Genomic DNA, 24926 nt, shown 5'->3' on the forward strand with positions numbered 1-24926 from the left:
CCTCCGGTTCCCCTTCTTAAAGAGAGGAACCACCACCCCGGTCTGCCAATCCAGAGGTACCGCCCCCGATGTCCACGCGATGCTGCAGAGTCTTGTCAACCAAGACAGCCCCACAGCATCCAGAGCCTTAAGGAACTCCGGGCGGATCTCATCCACCCCCGGGGCCTTGCCACCGAGGAGCTTTTTGACTACCTCGGTAACCTCAGCCCCAGAAATAGAAGAGCCCACCACAGATTCCCCAGGCAGTGCTTCTTCATAGGAAGACGTGTTGGTGGGATTGAGGAGGTCTTCGAAGTATTCCCTCCACCGATCCACAACATCCGCAGTCGAGGTCAGCAGAACACCAATCTCACCATACACGGTGTTGATAGTGCACTGCTTCCCCTTCCTGAGGCGGCGGATGGTGGTCCAGAATTGCTTCGAAGCCGTCCGGAAGTCGTTTTCCATGGCTTCCCCGAACTCCTCCCATGTCCGAGTTTTTGCCTCCGCAACCGCTGATATATATATATATATATATATATATATATATATATATATATATATATATGTATATATATATATATATATATATATATATATATATATATATATATATATATATATATATATATATATATATATATATATATATATATATATATTTATAATAATAAACAATATTAACTAATAACTTAACTAAGGAAATGGTGTGTGACTAAACCCAAGAGAGTGTATGTGTGAGGCTATGTGTATGATTAGCTGAAGTGTGTGTTACCTAGTGTTGAGGAGAGCGAGAGGAGGGACAAAGCAGGCGGGCAGTCCGTGCACAAGCAAGCCGTCGAGGGCAGGAGAGAAACGACAAGGTCCGTGTCCAGGCGAGGGTCGAGGATCGAGGAAGGCAGTCCAAATCCACAAGGAAACAACGGTAGATCACAATGGGTAAGACTCGGGAAGGCACTGTGGGAGAACAACAAGGACATCAGAACACGGAGGGAAAAACGCAGAGAGAGACAGAAAGCATAAGGCTTGTCAGCTTACGGTATACAAAGGGTAACTAAGTTACCGCAAGGATCCTTGGGTCCACTGGTCCTTTATCCAGCTCGCCCTCATCCGTCCTAGATGTGCAGATTGCCGATCGCCCACAGCCTTGCCGGCATGTGGGCGTGACCCGGCCAGCGAGAGCAGGGGCGTGACGCAGCTAGCGCGAGCAGGACCATGTCTCGGTGCGCTGCCACCGGAGGTGCTTGAAGACCCAGCTGCCGGGTGCCTGATCCCCGCCTGTGCGGTCGGCCAGCCGGAGACGAGGAGGACGATGTCGTCGGAGCCGGAGACGTGGAGGACGATGTCGTTGGAGCCGGAGACGTGAAGGACAGCGTCGTCGGAGACGTGGGTGCTGGCTGAGGAGCTGGCCGTGTTGCTGAAGCCAATGCTGGCCGTGGTGCTGAAGCTGGCGCTGGCTATGGTGCTGACGCCGACGCAGGTCGCGGTGCTGACGTCGGAACTAGCCTGGGTGCAGGTGCTGGGACAGGGTCCAGTCCGGGTGCTGGTACTGGTATAGGCACCAGCCTAGGAGTGGGTGCCGGTGCTGGCATGGGAACCAGCCTAGGAGCGGGGGCAAGCCTGGGAGCTGGTGCTAGCTCCGGGGCCATCCTGGGGACTGGTGCTAGCTCGAGGGCCAGCCTGGGGACTGGTGTTAGCTCGGGGGCCAATATTATGTCAGACCCACTCGACATCCATTGCTTTCGGTCTCCCCTAGAGGGGGGGGGGGGGGGGTTACCCACATATGCGGTCCTCTCCAAGGTTTCTCATAGTCATTCACATTGACGTCCCACTGGGGTGAGTTTTCCTTGCCCGTATGTGGGCTCTGTACCGAGGATGTCGTTGTGGCTTATACAGCCCATTGAGACACTTGTGATTTAGAGCTATATAAATAAACATTGATTGATTGATTGATTGATTTAGTATGCACTAATTAAAGGGGCAGAGCTTTGAGACATTTGAGCTTTTATATTTTATAAGATATATTTTTTGTAAGAACCACAATTAATAAATATATTTCAGTGAATAACTTATTGTTCAAATCTGTATATAAATATGTACATAAAGTGTTGTAATTATAATGTAAAATGGATGGATGGATGGATGGATGGATGGATGGACGTTTAAAACAAAAATGTTATTATTAATTAGTAAGTATACATTTTTGAGCCTTTTTAGAGAAAATCAAATCATTGTAGTACATTATGCAAATTACTCGATGATGTCATGGTGACCACGCCCATCCACGCCCATAGCCACGCCCCCACCGCCACAGGTATCTTGGCAGTTTATGGGAAACACTGAATACGTGTTTTGATACGCTCTAATAAAATATTATGATCGACGGTATCGAAAGCAGCGCTAAGATCAAGAAGCAGCAACATAGATGACGCATCAGAATCCATTGTTAGCAATAGATCATTAGTCATTTTTGCGAGGGCTGTCTCCGTAGAGTGATCTGCCCTGAAACCGGATTGAAAAGGTTCACAGAGAATGTTAGACGCTAAGTGTTCATTTAGCTGCTGTGCAATATTTTTTCGAGGATTTTATATATATATACTGTATATATATATATATATATATATATATATATATATATATATATATATATATATATATATATATATATATATATATATATATACCCAAAATCAGTGAAGTTGGCACATTGTGTAAATCGTAAATAAAACAGAATACAACGATTTTCAAATCCTTTTCGACCTATATTCAATTGAATAGACTGCAAAGACAATATATTTAATGTTCAAACTGATTTTTTGCAAATGTTATCTTATTTGGAATTTGATGACTGAAACAAAAGCTTGCACAAGTGGCAAAAAGACTGAGAAAGTTGAGAGTGCTCATCAAACACTTATTTGGAACATCCCACAGGTGAACAGGGTAATTGGGAACAGATGGGTTCCATAGTGGGGAATAAAAGCAGCTTCCATGAAATGCTCAGTCATTCACAAACAAGGATGGGGCGAGGGTCACCACTTTGTGAACAAATGGCGTGAGCAAATTGTCGAACAGTTTAAGAACAACATTTCTCAACGAGCTATTGCAAGGAATTTAGGGATTTCACCATTTACGGTCCGTAATATCATGGAGAAATCACTGCACGTAAGTGATGATATTACGGACCTTCGATCCCTCAGGCGGTACTACATCAAACAGCGACATCAGTGTGTAAAGGATATCACCACATGGGCTCAGAACACTTCAGAAAACCACTGTCAGTAACTACAGTTCGTCGCTACATCTGTAAGTGCAAGTTAAAACTCTACTATGCAAAGCGAAAGCCATTTATCAACAACACCCAGAAACGTCGCTAGCTTTGCTCAGCCCGAGCTCATCTAAGATGGACTGATGTAAAGTGTAAAAGTGTTCTGTGGTCTGACGAGTCCACATTTCAAATTATTTTTGGAAACTGTGGACGTCGTGTCCTCCGGAACAAAGAGGAAAATACCCATCCGGATTGTTCTAGGCGCAAAGTTCAAAAGCCAACATCTGTGATGGTATGGGGGTGTACTATTGCACAAGGCATGGTCCTTGCCTGTGAAGGCACCATTATGCTGAAAGGTACATACAGGTTTTGGAGCAACATATGTTGCCATCCAAGCAACGTTATCATGGATGCCCCTGCTTATTTCAGCAAGACAATGCCAAGCCACATTCTGCATGTGTTACAACAGCGTGGCTTCATAGTAAAAGCCAGTCTAGCCTGCCTGTAGTCCAGACTTGTCTCTCATTGAAAATGTGTGGCGCATTATGAAGTGTAAAATACGACCACGGAGACCCCGGACTGTTGAACAACTTAAGCTGAACATCAAGCAAAAATGGGAAAGAATTCAACCTGAAAAGCTTCATAAATTGGTCTCATCAATTCCCAAACGTGTACTGAGTGTTGTTAAAAGGAAAGGCCAGTTAACACAGTGGTAAAAATGCTCCTGTGCCAACTTTTTTGCAATGTGTTGCCATTCAATTCTAAGTTAATGATTATTTGAAAAAAAAAAAGACGTTTCTCAGTTCGAACATTAAATATATTGTCTTTACAGTCTATTCAATTGAATATAAGTTGAAAAGGATTTGAAAATCATTGTATTCTGCTTTTATTTACAAATTACACAACGTGCCAACTTCACTGGTTTTGGGTTTTGTATATCAGGGTTTCCCTAGATTGCCACTATATATGTGGTAATGGGGGCGTGGTCAATATGACATTATAAAACATGATATTATTATATCATGATATTATTATTATATAACATGATCATTGGCAACACTAAATTGGCCTTAGTGTGTGAATGTGAGTGTGAATGTTGTCTGTCTATCTGTGTTGGCCCTGTGATGAGGTGGCGACTTGTCCAGGGTGTACCCTACCGCCCGAATGCAGCTGAGATAGGCTCCAGCACCCCCCGTGACCCCAAAAGGGACAAGCGGTACAAAGTGGATGGATGGATGATCATTTTGATTTACAATAATGCATATATTTTCTTTAAAAAGGCTAAACAAATGTTTTACGTGTATTTAAAAACAAATATTAGTGTTATTAGGTATTAATAATAACATTAATAATATTAATATTTAAATTTGTTATTTTATCATCAGAATCACAATCAGTTTTAACACAAGGAATTTGACTTGGTAGACAGTGCTTCCTTTGTTCAATGCAGTTTCAATTGTTGCTTATCTTCCTCCCTGAATGTTGCAATTTAGTTTGCCAAATATGTTGAATTGAGTCGAGATGAGTTTGAGTTTATTTCGAACATGCATGCATACAGGACCACATCATCTGCAAAAAGCAGGGATGCGATCCTCTGGCCACCAAACTGGAAACCCTCCACATCCTGACTGTGCCTAGAAATTCTGTCCATAAAGATAATGAACAGGTGACAAAGGGCAGCCCTGGTGGAGTCCAACGTCCACTGGGAACATGTCTGACTTATTATCGGCAATGCGAACCAGACTCCTGCTCCGCTTGTACAGGGGCCATATAGTATGTAGCAACGTACCCTGGACCCTGTACTCCTAAAGCACCCCCCACAGGACACTGCAAGGGACATGATCAAAGGCCTTTTTCAGCGTTCACTGGGGCGGTTTGCAGCCAAGTGTGAAGCTGCTGGGAGGAGGATCAGCATCTCCAAATCTGAGGGCATGGTTCTCAGTCAGAAAAGGGTGCACTCACCACTAAGGTCGGGAGTGAAGTTCTGCCTCAAGTTGAGGAGTTCAAGTATCTCGGGGTCTTGTTCACGAGTGAGGGAAGAATAGAATGCGAGATCAACAGACGAATTGGTGCGGCGTCTGCAGTGATGCAGTCACTGCACCGGTCTGTTGTGGTGAAGAAGGCGCTGAGCCAGAAGGCGAAGGTCTCGATTCACTATGTTCCTACCCTCACCTATGGTCGTGAACTTTGGGTAATGGCCGAAAGGACAAGGTCGCGAATACAAGCGGCAGAAATGAGTTTCCTCCGCAGGATGTCTGGGATCACCCTCGGAGATAGGGTGAGGAGCTCAGTCATCCGGGAGAGACTCCTCCACATCGAGAGGAGCGAGTTGAGATGGCTCGGACATCTACCACGGATGCCTCCTGGATGCCTCCCTGGTGAGGTGTTTCGGGCATGTCCAGCCGGGAGGAGACCTCGGGGCAGACCTAGGAGACGTTGGAGGGACTATGTCTATGAGGGCAAGGGATGATGTTCGAAATCGGTTCTTCCGGTTGTTCGATAAGAAAAGAAATGATTCCATGGACTCGAATCCCTTTTTGAGAACCAGTTCCCGTTATTGAGGCCACTATAGTAAAGAAAAAGAGTTGGTTCTTTATTCGAATCCCTGGGAACGAATCCCTTCCCACGTACAGGAAATGCCCTGTGGGACTGCAATGTTATGCCCATTTGATTGTAGACTCTTACTGACACCTTGTGGTGATTTAAAAATACTATGCGTCATTAGTTTGGGCACTTCCGGGTTGGCGAGACAATTGAGAAGTAGACAAGTTGTGTTAGCTCTTACAAGCCTTGGAAAAGATAAGTCTGTAAGTAAACTGTTTAACTTGTTTATGTAACTCAATATTAAGGCGTAAAGTGGTTAAGTTTGATACTAAGATGTTTATTGAAAAACGATTTTTGTGCACTGTTTCAATGGATGTTTTGAGGACTTAAAATGGCTGCCAGTCGTGTATTTCCACCATCAAAATAGTTTCAACACTCAGAAGTATTTGTTTGATGATAGTACTGTATATTTGTGTGAAGCTAATATTTACATATTGTGTATTGAATGTCAGTATGTTAATTGAATCACATAGCTTATACATTTGTCATTGTGTGTATTTCAGTTTAAAAAATAAATAAATAACATTCCAGTGCAAGACAGAAGTAAAGATAGGAAAAGACAAAGCAAGATCAACAACAATAAAGAGCCTAAATGGATTAATCTGCTTTGGATTGTTTGTTAGCTGTCTGCCAAGCTGTATAACCTCAACACGTATAGTGAGGGCAGAACAGGCTTCGCTCTCATGTAAGTTGGGAAGAATAGTTGATTGATGACTGTGGTGTTCTTAGTGTCATAGTGTGTGTAGTTAGTATGTTCCAATAGCAGCAGAAGTGCACTTTTTGGAGAGCTGTATTATTTTCAGTTTTGTGCCCAAGGGACTGATTTTATTTAACACTATATTATTATTTATACACATATAGTGATCACAGAGACAGGTTGTTTTTGTGTTACTGTATATATTTGTTTTTCTGAAAAATCCCACTTAATATACTTTGGGTAACAACAGTCAATATGTTTTTTTTTTTTAGGGGGATAACAGTCAATATTTATTTATTTATTTTATTTTATTTTTTTCTTATAAAATAAAAGTGAGCTTTTGTTAAATCAAATATTGTGTTGTTTTCCATATACAACAACCTATCTGGATTCGATAAGAGAATCGATAAGGAATCGGTTTGATAAGAGGATTCGATAATTGGCTCAAACTCGATAATTTCTTATCAAACATCATCCCTACTCACAGCTGGCCTGGGAACTTCTCGGTATCCCCCCTGTAGTTCTAGAGGTGGCCGGGGACAGAGAAGTCTGGGCATCTCTGCTTAGACTGCTGCTCCTGCGACCCAGACTTGGATAAGCGGCGGAAAAATGGATGGCTGGATGGACTTACAAAACATACACATTATTTTTTACGCTGTATTAATTTTATTGTGTGTACAAAAAAGTTTTAGTCTCAAAAATATGTCCGTTAAACAGTTTTTGTACACTGGTTCTCTCCATGAGCCAGGATCATGTCTTTTAATTAAAGTGACTCCTTAAAGAACATTCCGACACTCATTAAACAAGTTGTTTTTTATTTTATCACATACTTTAAAAATATTCATTTCAGCTTGGGAATCTGTACTTTGTGCTTGTTGGGGTCAACAGTGTCAAACCCTCCCACCGCCAGCTTGTTCTTCTTTGCCCGCAAATAATGTGGTATGCCAGGCTGCGTTTGATTGCTAAAATGTAGTCAAAAGTCAATAGTGCTTACGTTGGATCGGTGAAACAGAGTCATGTGACAATTCCTGCTGGATGAAGGCTCGCTGATGAGCCAATTTAATTTGGGTTTGCAAGCAGTAATCAATAGATTATAAATACTTATGGTATAAGTAAATGTAGGAATCAAACTGAAACTCAACGTAGCACAATAAAAGTAGCAAGTCTTCTTCACAAAAATATACTCAAGTAAAAGTAAAAAGTATGTTGCATTTAAACTACTCTTGACAAAGTACAATTTATCCAATGTAATGGAGTAAATTTAGCGCATTACTACTGGTAATCAGTCGGCTTCTTCAGCACATCTGCAATTATGTTTTTTTAGTCAAATGGAAGCTTTTAATGTCGCTTTCACATTGCAAAAAAAATGTGACTTCTAATGTGAACGCTATCGGACCTGCGTACAGACATGACGCCATGCCGTCTCACGTGCTGCGGTGTCTACGAAAGTAAAAATGGCTAGTAAGTCTCAGTTCTGCCGCATAAAAAATGATTAATAATTTGCTATGATGATACGATTTTCTTTAAAAAAGGGTAAAAAATGTATACAATTCACACATTTAAAACAAATCTGAGTTATTAATTAGTATTAACATCCATCCATCCATCCATTTTCTACCGCTTGTCCCTTTCGGGGTCGTGGGGGGTGCTGGAGCCTATCTAAGCTGCATTCTATATTTTTATATTAAATCAGTTTGCTCTATTTTCATTTGTTGCTGTTTAATGTACAATGTCCTTTGTTAAGAATTGTCAAGTGTCTAGAGACAATTAGTGACTTTTTCTTTATTAAAAAGGATTAGCAACAAATTTACTATCTTTTTCTGGTGTTATTGTAAAAGGTACCCTTGTCTAAAACTCTACTTCAGTCCCTCGATGTCCCTGACATGACATCACACTTGCTTGGCGCTGCTGCTCCACTTGGACTTTCTCTCCCTATCATCTGTACATTTTGTAGATCGCTGTCTGCGGGTATATCTGGAATATATTAAAGTTATGTCCACATCGCAGACATGCTGACTACGCTCCAGACAATGGCGTGCGTCTTGTTTACTTCACAACATCATGTTTCAGCAGCGCTGTTTTGGTGGATCAAAGTCAAATTTCGGTGGATCACTAGTCAGTGGTGCGTAAATAATAGGGCATATTAATCCATTCATACTGTAATGACCTGCTGGTAGAAATGTTTTATGTTTGTGTGGTTTTGATTTGATGTTTATTTTCCCATGATCTCAAACACACCGTCCGTGCTTTAAAACAGATTGGTGGAGAATGAGGAAGTGTTGTTGAGTGTCCAGGGCTTGTCCGGGGAAGTATGGAGACAAAAGTGTTTGCATGGGAGGCAAAATCTGTTGGAATTGGATAATAGGATTCTCAACAAAAGTTTAAAAATAGCGAACGTCAGACTTTTGACTTCTTCTGGAGGCTACAATGCATTTACGTTAATTTAATTAGTTTTCACTTAAAAAACAACAACTTATTTTTAAGGTGTGGGGGTTATGATTTTGCCATGCGCCACGTTCAGTTACATTAAGGAGAAACCCTGACATACAAAAGAGGTTGGATTTGAAAAAATCTGAATTGCCCTCTTCACATTAACATGAAAAAATCAGATACAGTTCACATATGGACAAACAAATTGGAACTGATCTGCTTGGTAAACAAGGCCAAGATTCATAGTTTATTAGTTCATCAGGTGTTTGCTGCCTTGTTATTCTGTAAGCATTCAGGATTAAATGTACTGTGGTACCTAAATTTAAGACTACCCAATTTCAGTGTTTTGAAATAAGGGCTGTCTCTCAGCTAATTGTTATGCTTTGAGTTGCAGGTAAAAATTTTAGTTACAAGCATCCACACTTTTATTTGGCAAAGCAAATTCCACAGTGAAGCCCGTAAAATCTGCCGAAAGCATTTGGTCTTCAATCAATCAATCAATGTTTATTTATATAGCCCTAAATCACAAGTGTCTCAAAGGGCTGTACAAGCCACAACGACATCCTCGGTACAGAGCCCACATACGGGCAAGGAAAAACTCACCCCAGTGGGACGTCGGTGAATGACTATGAGAAACCTTGGAGAGGACCGCATATGTGGGTAACCCCCCCCCTCTAGGGGAGACCGAAAGCAACGGATGTCGAGTGGGTCTGACATAACATTGTGAAAGTCCAGTCCACAGTGGATCCAACACATCAGCGGGAGTCCAGTCCACAGCGGGGCCAACAGGAAACCATCCCGAGCGGAGACGGGTCAGCAGCGCAGAGATGTCCCCAACCGATGCACAGGCTAGTGGTCCACCCGGGGTCCCGGCTCTGGACAGCCAGCACTTCATCCATGGCCACCGGACCTATGCGACTCCCCCTCGCAAGGGACAGGGGAGAAGAGGAGAGAAGAAAAGAAACGGCAGATCAACTGGTCTAAAAAAGGGGGGGTCTATTTAAAGGCTAGATTATACAAATGAGTTTTAAGATGGGACTTAAATGTTTCTACTGAGGTAGCATCTCTAACTGTTACCGGGAGGGCATTCCAGAGTACTGGAGCCCGAATAGAAAACGCTCTATAGCCCGCAGACTTTTTTTTTGGCTCTGGGAATCACTAATAAGCCGGAGTTCTTTGAACGCAGATTTCTTGTCGGGACATATGGTACAATACAATCGGCGAGATAGGCTGGAGCTAAACCGTGTAATATTTTATACGTAAGTAGTAAAACCTTAAAGTCGCATCTTAAGTGCACAGGAAGCCAGTGCAAGTGAGCCAGTATAGGCGTAATATGATCAAACTTTCTTGTTTTTGTCAAAAGCCTTGCAGCCGCATTTTGTACCAACTGTAATCTTTTAATGCTAGACATAGGGAGGCCCGAAAATAATACGTTACAGTAATCGAGACGAGACGTAACGAACGCATGAATAATGATCTCAGCGTCGCTAGTGGACAAGATGGAACGAATTTTAGCGATATTACGGAGATGAAAGAAGGCCGTTTTAGTAACACTCTTAATGTGTGACTCAAACGAGAGAGTTGGGTCGAAGATAATACCCAGATTCTTTACCGAGTCTCCTTGTTTAATTGTTTGGTTGTCAAATGTTAAGGTGGTATTATTAAATAGATGTTGGTGTCTAGCAGGACCGATAATCAGCATTTCCGTTTTCTTAGCGTTGAGTTGCAAAAAGTTAGCGGACATCCATTGTTTAATTTCATTAAGACACGCCTCCAGCTGACTACAGTCCGGCGTGTTGGTCAGCTTTAGGGGCATGTAGAGTTGAGTGTCATCAGCATAACAGTGAAAGCTAACACCGTACTTGCGTATGATGTCACCCAGCGGCAGCATGTAAATACTAAAGAGTGCAGGGCCAAGAACCGAACCCTGGGGAACTCCGCACGTTACCTTGACATAGTCCGAGGTCACATTGTTATGGGAGACGCACTGCATCCTGTCAGTAAGATAAGAGTTAAACCAAGACAAGGCTAAGTCTGACATACCAATACGTGTTTTTATACGCTCTAATAAAATATTATGATCGACGGTATCGAAAGCGGCGCTAAGATCAAGAAGCAGCAACATAGATGACGCATCAGAATCCATCGTTAGCAATAGATCATTAGTCATTTTTGCGAGGGCTGTCTCCGTAGAGTGATTTGCCCTGAAACCGGATTGAAAAGGTTCACAGAGATTGTTAGTCACTAAGTGTTCATTTAGCTGCTGTGCAACAGTTTTTTCGAGAATTTTGGAAATAAACGGAAGGTGGGAGACCGGTCGGTAGTTTACCATGAGGTCAGGATCGAGGTTAGGTCTTTTGAGCAGAGGATGAATAACCGCTTTTTTGAATGCTAGGGGAACAGTGCCGGAGGAAAGTGATAAGTTTATAATATTTAACACTGATGGACCTAATAATACAAACAGTTCCTTGATAAGTTTCCCAGGAAGTGGGTCAAGTAAACATGTTGTTTGTTTTATCCCACTTACACGCTGTAATAATTCCTCTAATGTTATTTCATCAAAAATAGAGAGACTATTTTGGAGGGCAGTGTCCGTCGTATATACAGTCGTATTTGTGTTAATAGAACCCAGTTGTAGCTGGGATGCGTTGTCTTTAATCTCCTTTCTAATGAGTTCAATTTTCTTATTAAAGAAATTCATAAAATCATCTGCCGAGTGGGTGGAGCTACTGGGAGGAGTCCCTTGTTGGGTTAGCGATGCTACTGTACTAAACAGAAATTTAGGATCGTTTTTGTTGAGGCGGATGAGATTTGAGTAGTATTTAGCTTTAGCTAAGGTAAGCATGCGTTTATAAGTTATTAAACTATCACTCCATGCTTGATGGAAAACCTCAAGTTTAGTCGCGCGCCATTTGCGTTCCAGTTTTCTACATGATAATTTATGAGCTCTAATTTCTTCTGTAAACCATGGGGTGCGCCTTTTAGGGGCCCTTTTTTGCTTTAGCGGTGCTATACTATCAATAATTTCGCGCAAGGCATCGTCAAAGTTGTTAGTGAGTTTATCAATAGAGCCGACATAATTTGGGAATGGTGCTATTACCGAAGGCAGTAGGTCAGCAAGAGTCATCGTTGTGGCAGCATTAATGTTGCGGCCGCTATAGCAGTTATTATTATTATTAGCTTGTTGACAAAGAGTCAAAACTTCAAATTTTATAAGGTAATGATCGGACATTACTTTAGTATATGGAAGTATCATAACTTTGGAGGTGGTGACACCCCTGACAAGCACTAGATCTATTGTATTACCGTTGCGATGCGTGGGTTCATGTATTATTTGTGTAAGACCACAGCTATCAATTATGGTTTGGAGCGCCACGCACTGAGGGTCCGATGGGGTATTCATATGGATATTAAAGTCCCCCATTATGATTATATTGTCGGCGTGCGTCACTAGATCAGCAACGAACTCTGAGAATTCACTGATAAAGTCCGAATAGGGCCCAGGGGGGCGGTAGATAACAGCCAGGTCGAGAGGTAGCGGTGTGACGGACCTCATAGTAAGCACCTCAAACGATTTATATTTATTATTTAGGTTAGGGGTAAGGTTGAAATTTTCATTGTATATTAGTGCGACACCCCCTCCCCTTTTAAGAGGGCGGGCAACATGCGCATTCGTATAGTTAGGAGGAGATGCCTCATTGAGCGCAAAAAATTCGTCCGGTTTGAGCCAGGTTTCGCTAAGACCAATGACGTTAAGATTGTTGTCTCTAATGACCTCATTAACCAATAACGCCTTGGGAGACAATGATCTTATGTTTAAAAAGCCCATATTATAGGTATTGGGCTGTTTTGACGAGTTTTTGTTAAGATTATCCGTAGTGGCAATATTAACAATGTTGCGTTTATTATGCGTAGTGCACTTTAAATAGTTTCGACCATATCTAGGAATTGATATGACGGGAATTTTCCGATTGTTTGCTTGGTGCTGCAATAGACTGGACATATCATAATTTGCCACCTCAGTAGAATGCATGTCCACCTCTGACACAGACACAACAGAAAAAACATTATGTGAATTGTGTATTATTCTAAGAGAATTGCTATGCGTACATGGATTATCCAGCCTGGCGCTGGCTAGTTCTAGCTTAACTGACTCCTCACCCGGACTAACAGACATTGTAATTGCCTGTGACCGGGCTTGCTCTAGTGTAGTCAGTCAAGTGAGACTTAAATAGTAGTCTATGTTTCTAGACAGGATGATGGCGCCTTCCTGGTTAGGGTGAAGGCCGTCTCTCATCAGCAAGCCTGGTTTGCCCCAGAAAGAGGGCCAGTTATCAATAAACGTTAGTCCCTGCGTCCTACAGTAGCTAGCCAACCACTTGTTAAGCGAGACTAATCTGCTATATCTCTCATCATTGCCTCTCGCGGTCTTCCTCTCTGGCAATTGCTTATAGCTAGAGATTGACATAACTTTGTTTTACAACTATTGCAACAAAGAAAGTGAGTATTAAGGACAGTACTAAAAAAAGAAGCAACATTGATTTGATTTATTTCCACTTAGGAGATCTGTCACAAAACCAATTAAGCTTGTGAGCTGAGGTACTACTGTATCACGCTGCATATTCTCTTCTCAGTATCTGTTATTCACCTCAGTGTTTCAGGAAAAAATTTTTGCACTGTGGATTCTTGCTCATCTTTTAACTTTATTCAAGTGCTGTGATTATCTGCAGCTGCTTGGTTTGCATGAAATACCTTTTTATTACCTGCACTTTGCCTCTGTTTCTGCATCCTGGTGTTTAATACCGTTTCAACTATAACTCCATGACTATTTTCTGCAGGTGGCCCTGGGATCTCAGTGGATGTAGACAGTCCGGTTGAGACTCAAAGTGGAGCTGCACCTACGCAAGAAGGTAAGCAGTGCAAATATAAGAAGCTTTACAGGGTGTTTACAAAGTATGGGTATATGGCAGTGACGTGCTGTCAGTAAAAATGAGATGTTCAAAAACGAAGTAATAAAGTTAAATTAGTTTTATTATTTCTCTTTTGGTCTATGCTTTCTATGTGATTTTGGTGTGGTTCCTGTATATTTAGTACATTTTCATAGTCAAAATCACGTAAATTCTGTGTCAGCTACACGCAAAGTGTATTAAGTGTGTGCGTGCGAGGGGGCGCGTGCTTGTTGCCACGGGGAAAAGACAGGCCATGAGGCAGCAAGTACCTCTGCCTCAAAGTAGGGGGCGATATATCAAAAATGCATGAACTGCCAACAACGGTTAACCCTTAAAGGCCTACTGAAATGAATTTTTTTTATTTAAACGGGGATAGCAGATCCATTCTATGTGTCATACTTGATCATTTCGCGATATTGCCATATTTTTGCTGAAAGGATTTAGTAGAGAACATCGACGATAAAGTTTTGGTCGCTGATAAAAAAGCCTTGCCTGTACCGGAAGTAGCGTGACGTCACAGGTTGAAGGGCTCCTCACATTTCCCCATTGTTTGCAATGCAGAGAGAGCGATTCGGACCGAGAAAGCGACGATTACCCCATTAATTTGAGCGAGGATGAAAGATTAGTGGATGAGGAACGTGAGAGTGAAGGGCTAGAGTGCAGTGCAGGACGTATCTTTTTTCGCTCTGACCGTAACTTAGGTACAAGGGTTCATTGGATTCCACACTTTCTCCTTTTTCTATTGTGGATCACGGATTTGTATTTTAAACCACCTCGGATCCTCTTGAAAATGAGAGTCGAGAACGCGAAATGGACATTCACAGTGACTTTTATCTCCACGACAATACATCGGCGAAGCTCTTTAGCTACAGAGCTAACGTGATAGCATCGGGCCTGAATGCAGATAGAAACAAAATAAATAAACCCCTGACTGGAAGGATAGACAGAAAATCAACAATACTATTAAACCATGGATATGTAACTACACGGTTAATGCTTTCCAGCCTGGCGAAGCTTAACAATGCTGTTGCTAACGACGCCATTGAAGCTAACTTAGCTTCGGGACCTCACGGAGCTAACGTGATAGCATCGGGCTTAAATGCAGATAGAAACAAAAGAAATAAACCCCTGACTGGAAGGATAGACAGAAAATCAACAATACTATTAAACCATGGACATGTAACTACACAGTTAATGCTTTCCAGCCTGGCGAAGCTTAACAATGCTTTTGCTAACAACGCCATTGAAGCTAACTCAGCTACGGGACCTCGTCAGAGCTCCTGCTCATCAACACCCGTGCTCACCTGCGTTCCAGCGATCGACGGAGCGACGAAGGACTTCACCTGATCATAGACGCGGTCGGCGGCTAGCATCGGATAGCGCGTCTGCTATCCATCTCAAAGTCCTCCTGGTTGTGTTGCTGTAGTCCGCCGCTAATACACCGATCCCACCTACAGCTTTCTTCTTTGCAGTCTTCATTGTTCTTTAAACAAATTGCAAAAGATTCACCAACACAGATGTCCAGAATACTGTGGAATTTTGCGATGAAATCAGAGCTTTTTGTATTGGATCCAAAGGGGTCCGAATACTTCCGTTTCAACCATTGACGTCACGCGCATACGTCATCATACATAGACGTTTTCAATCGGAAGTTTCGCGGGAAATTTAAAATTGCACTTTATAAGTTAACCCGGCCGTATTGGCATGTATTGCAATGTTAAGATTTCATCATTGGTGGTCGGTAGTAGTTGGTTTCAGTAGGCCTTTAAAAAGGCCCTCCTCTCCCTTGTGGAGGAGGGACACAGGTCCAGTGGCCATGGATGAAGTGCTGGCTGTCCAGAGTCGGGACCCGGGGTGGACCGCTCGCCTGTGCATCGGTTGGGGACATCTCTGCGCTGCTGACCCGTCTTCGCTCGAGATGGTCTCCTGCTGGCCCCACTATGGACTGGACTGTCACTATTATGTTAGATCTACTATGGACTGGACTTTCACAATATTATGTCAGACCCACTCGACGTCCATTGCATCCGGTCTCCCCTAGAGGGGGGGAGGGGGGGGGGGGTGAGTCACCCACATATGCGGTCCTCTCCAACGTTTCTCATAGTGATTCACATCGACGTCCCATTGGGGTTGTGAGTTTTTCCTTGCCCTTATGTGGGCTCTGTACCGCGGATGTCGTTGTGGCTTGTGCAGCCCTTTGAGACACTTGTGATTTAGGGCTATATAAATAAACAGTGATTGATTGATTGATTGAGAAGAAGAAAACAACAGACAACAACTGCTACTGCAAACTGGGATGCTTTTTCGTATTAAAAATGGAGGATTTGATAAGGAAAAATTAAGAATTTTTCAAGACTGGACTTTCAATCAAAACAAGAAGTCATTATTACTGGGAGACCAACGCCACAGCTGCAAGATTTGATTCCGACGTGTGTGGTCCGAGGACAGAAAATAATGCGTTCATTTCAAAAGGATTGGTATCCAGTCATAGTCATAGAGATCTTCATCCAGAAGGAAAGGCGAATGGACTTCATTTACAAGTAAAGGCAAGATATACTGTCTAGTGCAGGGGTCCCCAAAATCCGGCCCGCGGGAAGTCCCAAGTTAAAAAATATTTTAAATGTTTTAATTGGAATTTTTTAATTTTTTTATTTGTCCTTTCTTATCCATTTTCCACCGCTTGTTACTCTCGGTGTCTCCTAGCCGCTCAGGCATATCATATTGTCTAAAAATGCATTTTCCCATCGATAACGTGACATCATTGCGCTCGTTCCGCAGTGTCGGGCGAGCACGCAGCAAGTGCGCACTCTTTCAGTCAATTAGTGTGCGAGGAATATATATATATATATATATATATATATATATATACACTATATATACAGTATATACACTATCGTTCAAAAGTTTGGGGTCACCCAAACAATTTTGTAGAATAGCCTTCATTTCTAAGAACAAGAATAGACTGTCGAGTTTCAGATGTAAGTTCTCTTTTTCTGGCCATTTTGAGCGTTTAATTGACCCCACAAATGTGATGCTCCAGAAACTCAATCTGCTCAAAGGACCGTCAGTTTTGTAGCTTCTGTAACGAGCTAAACTGTTTTCAGATGTGTGAACATGATTGCACAAGGGTTTTCTAATCATCAATTAGCCTTCTGAGCCAATGAGCAAACACATTGTACCATTAGAACACTGGAGTGATAGTTGCTGGAAATGGACCTCTATACACCTATGTAGATATTGCACCAAAAACCAGACATTTGCAGCCAGAATAGTCATTTACCACATTAGCAATGTATAGAGTGTATTTCTTTAAAGTTAAGACTAGTTTAAAGTTATCTTCATTGAAAAGTACAGTGCTTTTCCTTCAAAAATAAGGACATTTCAATGTGACCCCAAACTTTTGAACGGTAGTGTATATACAGCCCGGCCCCCGGCCAAATTGTTTTAACCCAATGCTGCCCCCAAGTCAAAAAGTTTGGGGACACCTGGTCTAGTGTCTGCTCTGCAGTTGCTGTGTTAATTGTGTGCTAAGTGTGTTGAAATGTTTTATTCTAGCATCATACTGTGTGTTTTTGTGATTTTAAGCCAGTGCCATTGTACTGTACTGTCATGTTTGTAAATCTGACTTGTTAAGTTAAAGTTAAAGTACCAATGATTGTGAGTCAGTGACTTAGCATCATACTGTATGTTTGTAAATCTGACTAGTGGGTCAGTGCCTCCCCAACCTTAAAGCTCACTGCACGTCACTAGTATATGGTTAAAAACACATACTTATTAAAATATTTTTTAAAAATTCATTCTAATGTTGATAAATAATATTTGAACATGATTCCCGGGATTTTCAATGCATAATTTGATGCGCTTTGCAAAATTCAGGTGAACTCGATGGAATAGGTCTGAATTGCCCATTGTACCCAGACTTTATGGACAACCTGTAGTATTGTGATTTTTACTATAGAAATAGTTGTACCGGTAGACATACTAGTAAACCATCTTTCCATTTTCCACGTCAAAGGTTGCTTGGGCAAGTGGTGACTTTTCGATCTTTGGCAACCTTGTCCAGTTTAACCAGAGGAAAACTGATTGGTTCTCGGCCAGGTGCGAGATATAATCCTAGGTTTTACGGGGACATCCCCCCGGTTAGGCATACCCACAACACCTCACCAGGAAGACATCAAACTAAAATTACCTCGATGCCCACGCCACCTAAACCCGCTTCTCTGTATGTGAAGGAGCAGTGTTTCTATTCTTAGCTCCTCCCTCTGAGCTCCTCACTATTGCTAAAGCAAAGAACACACATAAAGTTTTTTTATGGGGTGCCGAATGTAAAAGTTCAGTCACACTTTTCTAGCAGATTTAAAGGCCTACTGAAATGACGCTTTCTTATTTAAACGGGGATAGCAGATCCATTCTATGTGTCATACTTGATCATTTCGCGATATTGCCATATTTTTGCTGAAAGGACTTAGAGAACATCGACGATAAAGTTTGCAACTTTTGGTCGCTGATAAAAAAGCCTTGCCTGTACCGGAAGTAGCGTGACGTCACAGGTTGTGGAACGCCTCACATCTGCACATTGTTTACAATCATTCCCACCAGCAGTGAGAGCAATTCGGACCGAGAAAGCGACGATTACCCTATTAATTTGAGCGAGGATGAAAGATTCGTGGATGAGGAAAGTGAGAGTGAAGGATTGAGGGCAGTGGAAGCGATTCAGATAAAGAAGATGCTGTGAGAGGCGGGTGGGACCTGATATTTAGCTGGGAATGACTAAAACAGTAAATAAACACAAGACATATATATACTCTATTAGCCACAACACAACCAGGCTTATATTTAATATGCCACAAATTAATCCGCATAACAAACACCTCCCCCCTCCCGTCCATATAACCCACCGATACAACTCAAACACCCGCACAACACACTCAATCCCACAGCCCAAAGTACCGTTCACCTCCGTAAAGTTCATACAGCACATATATATCCCCAAAGTTACATACGTGACATGCACATAGCGGCACGCATGTACGGGCAAGCGATCAAATGTTTGGAAGCCAAAGCCGCGTCTGCTATCCAACTCAAAGTCCTCCTGGTTGTGTTGCTGTAGCCAGCCGCTAATACACCGATCCCACCTACAGCTTTCTTCTTTGCTGTCTTCATTGTTCATTATGGTAAATGGTAAATGGGTTGTACTTGTATAGCGCTTTTGTACCTTTTTAAGGAATTCAAAGCGCTTTGACACTATTTCCACATTCACCCATTCACACACACATTCACACACTGATGGCGGGAGCTGCCATGCAAGGCGCTAACCAGGACCCATCAGGAGCAAGGGTGAAGTGTCTTGCTCAAGGACACAACGGACGTGACTAGGATGGTAGAAGGTGGGGATTGAACAAGTAACCCTCAGATTGCTGGCACGGCCACTCTCCCAACTTCGCCACGCCGTCCCCGTTAAACAAATTGCAAAAGATTCACCAACACAGATGTCCAGAATACTGTGGAATTTTGCGATGAAAACAGACGACTTAATAGCTGGCCACAATGGTGTCCCAATACAATCCGTGACGTCACGCGCAAACGTCATCATACCGAGACGTTTTCAGCAGAATATTTACTAATCTAACCCGGCCGTATTGGCAGCTGTTGCGATGTTAAGATTTCATCATTGATATATAAACTATCAGACTGCGTGGTCGGTAGTAGTGGGTTAATCTCAGATTAAGCATATTTTAATCACATTTAAGTTTTAATTAGATGTTAATGCTAAATATTATATAATTATATAAAAAAATAATAAAAACCTAAATCTTTAATCAAAACCTAAATATTAAATATAAACCTAACTCTTAAATGTAAACCTAAATGTTCAATCTAAATGTAAATGTGAGCGTTAAATCCATCCATCCATCCATCCATCTTCTTCCGCTTATCCGAGGTCGGGTCGCGGGGGCAGCAACCTAAGCAGGGAAGCCCAGACTTTCCTCTCCCCAGCCACTTCGTCCAGCTCTTCCTGGGGGATCCTGAGGTGTTCCCAGGCCAGCCGGGAGACATAGTCTTCCCAACGTGTCCTGGGTCTTCCTCGTGGCCTCCTACCAGTCGGATGTGTCCTAAACACCTCCCTAGGTAGGCGTTCGGGTGTCATCCTGACCAGATGCCCGAACCACCTCATCTGGCTCCTCTCGATGTGGAGGAGCAGCGGCTTTACTTTGAGCCCCTCCCGGATGGCAGAGCTTCCCACCCTATCTCTAAGGGAGAGCCCCGCCACCCGGCGGAGGTACCCGTGATCTTGTCCTTTTGGTCATAACCCAAAGCTCATGACCATAGGTGAGGATGGGAACGTAGATTGGCCGTTAAATTGAGAGCTTTGCTTCCGGCTCAGCTCCTTCTTCACCACAACGGATCGATACAGCATCCGCATTACTGAAGACGCCGCACCGATCTGCCTGTCGATCTCACGATCAACTCTTCCCTCACTCGTGAACAAGACTCCGAGGTACTTGAACTCCTCCACTTGGGGCAGGGTCTCCTCCCCAACCCGTAGATGGCACTCCACCCTTTTCCGGGCGAGAACCATGGTGCTGATTCTCATCCCAGTCGCTTCACACTCGGCTGCGAACCGATCCAGTGAGAGCTGAAGATCCTGGCCAGATGAAACCATCAGGACCACATAATCTGCAAAAAGCAGAGACCTAATCCTGCAGCCATCAAACCGGATCCCCTCAACGCCTTGACTGCGCCTAGAAATTCTGTCCATAAAAGTTATGAACAGAATCGGTGACAAAGGGCAGCCTTGGCAGAGTCCAACCCTCACTGAAAATGTGTCCGATTTACCAGCAACGCGGACCAAGCTCTGACACTGATCGTACAGGGAGCGGACCGCCCCAATCAGACAGTCCGATACCCCATACTCTCTGAGCACTCCCCACAGGACTTCCCGAGGGACACGGTCAAATGCCTTCTCCAAGTCCACAAAGCACATGTAGACTGGTTGGGCAAACTCCCATGCACCCTTAAGAACCCTGCCGAGAGTATAGAGCTGGTCCACAGTTCCACGACCAGGACGAAAACCACACTGTTCCTCCTGAATCCTAGGTTCGACTATCCGGCGTAGCCTCCTCTCCAGTACTGTCCAGAATAGACCTTACCGGGAAGGCTGAGGAGTGTGATCCCACGACAGTTGGAACACACCCTTCCGGTTACCCTTCTTAAAGAGAGGAACCACCACCCCGGTCTGCCAATCCAGAGGTTCTGCCCCCGATGTCCACGCGATGCTGCAGAGTCTTGTCAACCAAGACAACCCCACAGCATCCAGAGCCTTAAGGAACTCCGGGTGATCTCATCCACCCCCGGGGCCTTGCCACAGAGCAGCTTTTTAACTACCTCAGCAACCTCAGCCCCAGAAATAGGAGAGCCCACCACAGATTCCCCAGGAACTGCTTCCTCATAGGAAGACGTGTTGGTGGGATTGAGGAGGTCTTCGAAGTATTCCCTCCACCGAACCACAACATCCACAGTCGAGGTCAACAGAACACCATCCTCAATATACATGGTGTTGACAGTGCACTGCTTCCCCATCCTGAGGCGGCGTAGGGTGGTCCAGAATTGCTTCGAAGCCGTCCGGAAGTCGTTTTCCATGGCTTCCCCGAACTCCTCCCATGTCCGAGTTTTTGCCTCTGCGACCGCTGAAGCCGCACACCGCTTAGCCTGTCGGTACCTGTCTGCTGCCTCCGGAGTCCTATGAGCCTAAAGACCCCGATAGGACTCCTTCTTCAGCTTGACGGCATCCCTCACCGCCGGTGTCCACCAACGGGTTCTAGGATTACCGCCACAACAGGCACCAACTACCTTGCGGCCCGGACAACATAGCTCCTAGGATCATTGGGACACGCAAACTCCTCTACCACGGTAAGGTGGCAGCTCAGAGAGGAGATAAATAACATAAATATCCTAAATGAGCTGAATTGGTTGGTGTCTGAATTGTTTAAATCAGTCAAGAAATGTTAAAAGATTAACCTTTATTTAATTGAGAAATGGTATTACAGCATTCCTGGAAAACCAGGAATGGTTCTAGATTACAAATAAACTTGTTTTTTTGTCCGAATTAAGAGGAATGTGTTGACAATGAAACTGGATTGAAAAATGTGAAAGGACCAGTTGAACGAGAAAAAAAAAGTGTGAAAATAGGGTCAGGAGCACAGGGAATTCCTGGAAATTTGATGAACGTGGAAAAATTATAGCTTGAATGTCCAGGATGAGATGAATATGTCGAAGGTGGAATGGTTTGAATCGGTTGCAAAATGTGGGATATGTGGAAGTTTTAAAAATGGCCAATTCACTTTGAGTGTTCTGAATTACGGTAGTTAAAATTCCTGGAATTTCGGGAAAACCGGGAATTTTTCCGTTCAAAAAGACAGCAAACGCCCTATAAACGTATGTCTTATAAGATTGTCCATTAGTCTGGGGTGTATTAAGAGTGATTTTTTTCCAAATTGGCTCCAAAAAGGAGACGGGTTGGCAATCGCCAGATGTATTTAGCTAGATTAGGTTTTAGTGGTAATAGGTTAACACCATCCGTTAGCTAAATATATGTAATATAATTCACCTTGAGCTCACTCAGTAGGTTATAAAGTCTGTGTTTGCATCGTCTCTGTGATTTTTTTCATTACTATCACTATTAGAAGGGGACCTATTATGTAAAACCAATTTTTTTTTTTTACCTATTGTTACCTGTTTTTTGTGTTTTTGGGTTCTGCATAAGTCACAATTTTTTTTTAATCTAACCAATCTTTGAGACGTTTGTGATTAAGGGCGATATAATTAATGATTTGTTTTTGTTTGCCCAGCATAAGTTTGCTTTGAATTTTGGGCCCCTGTGCGATCGAGTTGAACACCCCTGGTATAAAGCAATGCAATGCAAGGCTAGCAGCTAACATTCACAACATGTTGAAATGCCACCTTGCAGCCAATGTGGTTTGGTCTGCCTTCACAGCAACACTTTCTGGGTTCCAATTTCTGTGCAAACTTTGCAAGTATTCCTCCAACATCCCAAAAACATTAAGTTACTAAGTTATGGTGATTGTAAATAGCTGTGAATGAAGTGTTTTTTTGGAATTTTTTACACAGAGACTTTTTGTCATCCATGCTAAATGTGATCTGATTGTGTGTTCTGTTGCCAAGGTTACTTCCTGGAGGTGGTGGAGCCAGTCAACAACATCACACACTTCCAGGGCCAGACAGCCACGCTGCACTGCAAAGTGGTTGGGAACCCACGACCGATCATACGCTGGCTTAAAAACGATGCGCCGGTGGTCCAGGAGCAAGGACGCATCACTATTCGCAAAACCGAGGCAGGATCCAAGCTTCGCATCCAGGACCTGGACACCACAGACACCGGCTACTATCAGTGTGTCGCCTCCAACTCGCTCAAAGTCATCTCAGCCACAGGGGTGCTTTACGTCAAACTAGGTAAGAGTCAGGTATTGACCTTTAACCTCCTTCTCTGTCTTTGGCAGAGGGTCCAAAGTGCATCCTTTTGTGACCCACAACGCCTTTTTTATTGGCCTATTGGTATGAACAGATTGGTGTTCTATCGCTTTGTGTTGTGCTTTACAAACTCAAACGCGTTTCGTGCTGATGTAGAAGCTAGCTTATCTCTTGCTATAGTTAGCTTCTACGGGCTAATATGACATGTTACTACGCTAGAAAAAGAGTTCCTCAGTGTTCAATCTTACAATAACATTATCTGTACAGTTTGGTTATTATACAGGTTATAGAACGGTTTTTGAATGCCTTTTAAAGTGATTTGGAGGTAGAATTGATTGCTCCCATTAGCTGAATTGCTAGCCACCAAGAGCCAGCCGATTTTTATGTTAGAAAGCGGAAAAAAAAACAAACAACTTGTCTTGGTGTCTCTCATAATGTGAACGATAGGCAAATATTAAAAAAAAAGTGCAGTTCCTCTTTTAGCCTTTATCGTGTCTAAAAAATAAGAGTTGTCCATTTCTATGGTATTAATGAGATTGTAAAGGGCTGTTATGGATTTGATGTTGATGTGCTAAAACCTCTTTTTTTGTTTAAAAGCTACATACAATATTAACTGTTCTTTGTTCAAGCACATCCATCCATCCATTTTCTACCGCTTGTCCTTACGGGGTCGCGGGTGCTGGAGCCTATCCCAGCTGTACACGGGCGGAAGGCGGGGTACACCCTGGACAAGTCGCCACCTCTTTACAGCGCCAATGCAGATAGACAGACAACATTCACACTTACATTCACACACTAGGGACAATTTAGTGTTGTCAATCAACCTATCCCCAGGAGCATGTCTTTAGAGGTGGGAGGAAGCCGGAGTACTCGGAGGGAACCCACGCAGTCACGGGGAGAACATACAAACTCCACACAGAAAGATCCTGAGCCCAGGATCGAACCCAGGACCTTCTTAAAGGGATTTAAAAATGGATTCAAAGTAATATTTTCATATTGACACATACATAAATTACTAGACTACCCTGAGGGGATGCACAGATGATATGTGTCTGTGACAGTCGCAAGCTGTCGGGTGGGTTCCAAGGACCATCGAAGCATGACATCTTGGTGAGCAGGTGTAGACTTCTTTATTTTTGCAAATAAGATAAAGTCTGCTGCTGATTGCTTTCCAGCCTTGCCGTTCGTCTGCTTGCCTCGCTCCTCCGTTCCAGCTTTTCAGCGTCACCGTGTCGTCATCTTCCTTGCGCTCTCTTCCTCTTTCGCTCTGCATCAGCCTCCCTCTGGCTCCTTCTCTCATCTCCGTCTCTCTCTCCGACGTTTACGTCTGTCGCCCTCTTATACGGTGCGAGAGGATAATTACATTCCCTACAGCTGCGCGCTCCACACACCTTATAGTGATTGCGGCGTCTCTTCCGCCTTGCTGCTCACTCGCCGTCATCTTGGAGCGGGCTCCGGTGTGCCCTACCTCGCTGTCGGTCTGCCGGCCCCGCCTCTCCACAGTCTTCCATCG

General features: G+C 43.3%; 1 protein-coding gene across 1 annotated transcript in view; it reads left to right on the forward strand.

The window, feature by feature from the left end:
* The window catches only part of ror2 (receptor tyrosine kinase-like orphan receptor 2), a 147191-nt gene that overhangs the window by 73103 nt on the left and 49162 nt on the right, over nucleotides 1–24926 (forward strand). The window contains exons 2-3 of the mRNA XM_062031076.1: nucleotides 13814–13885; nucleotides 23108–23395. Of these exons, the coding sequence (XP_061887060.1) occupies nucleotides 13814–13885; nucleotides 23108–23395 (360 nt within the window). The remainder of the gene's footprint in view (nucleotides 1–13813; nucleotides 13886–23107; nucleotides 23396–24926) is intronic.

Source organism: Entelurus aequoreus, linkage group LG21, assembly GCF_033978785.1.
Source record: "Entelurus aequoreus isolate RoL-2023_Sb linkage group LG21, RoL_Eaeq_v1.1, whole genome shotgun sequence".
NCBI classification, from domain to species: Eukaryota; Metazoa; Chordata; class Actinopteri; order Syngnathiformes; family Syngnathidae; genus Entelurus; species Entelurus aequoreus.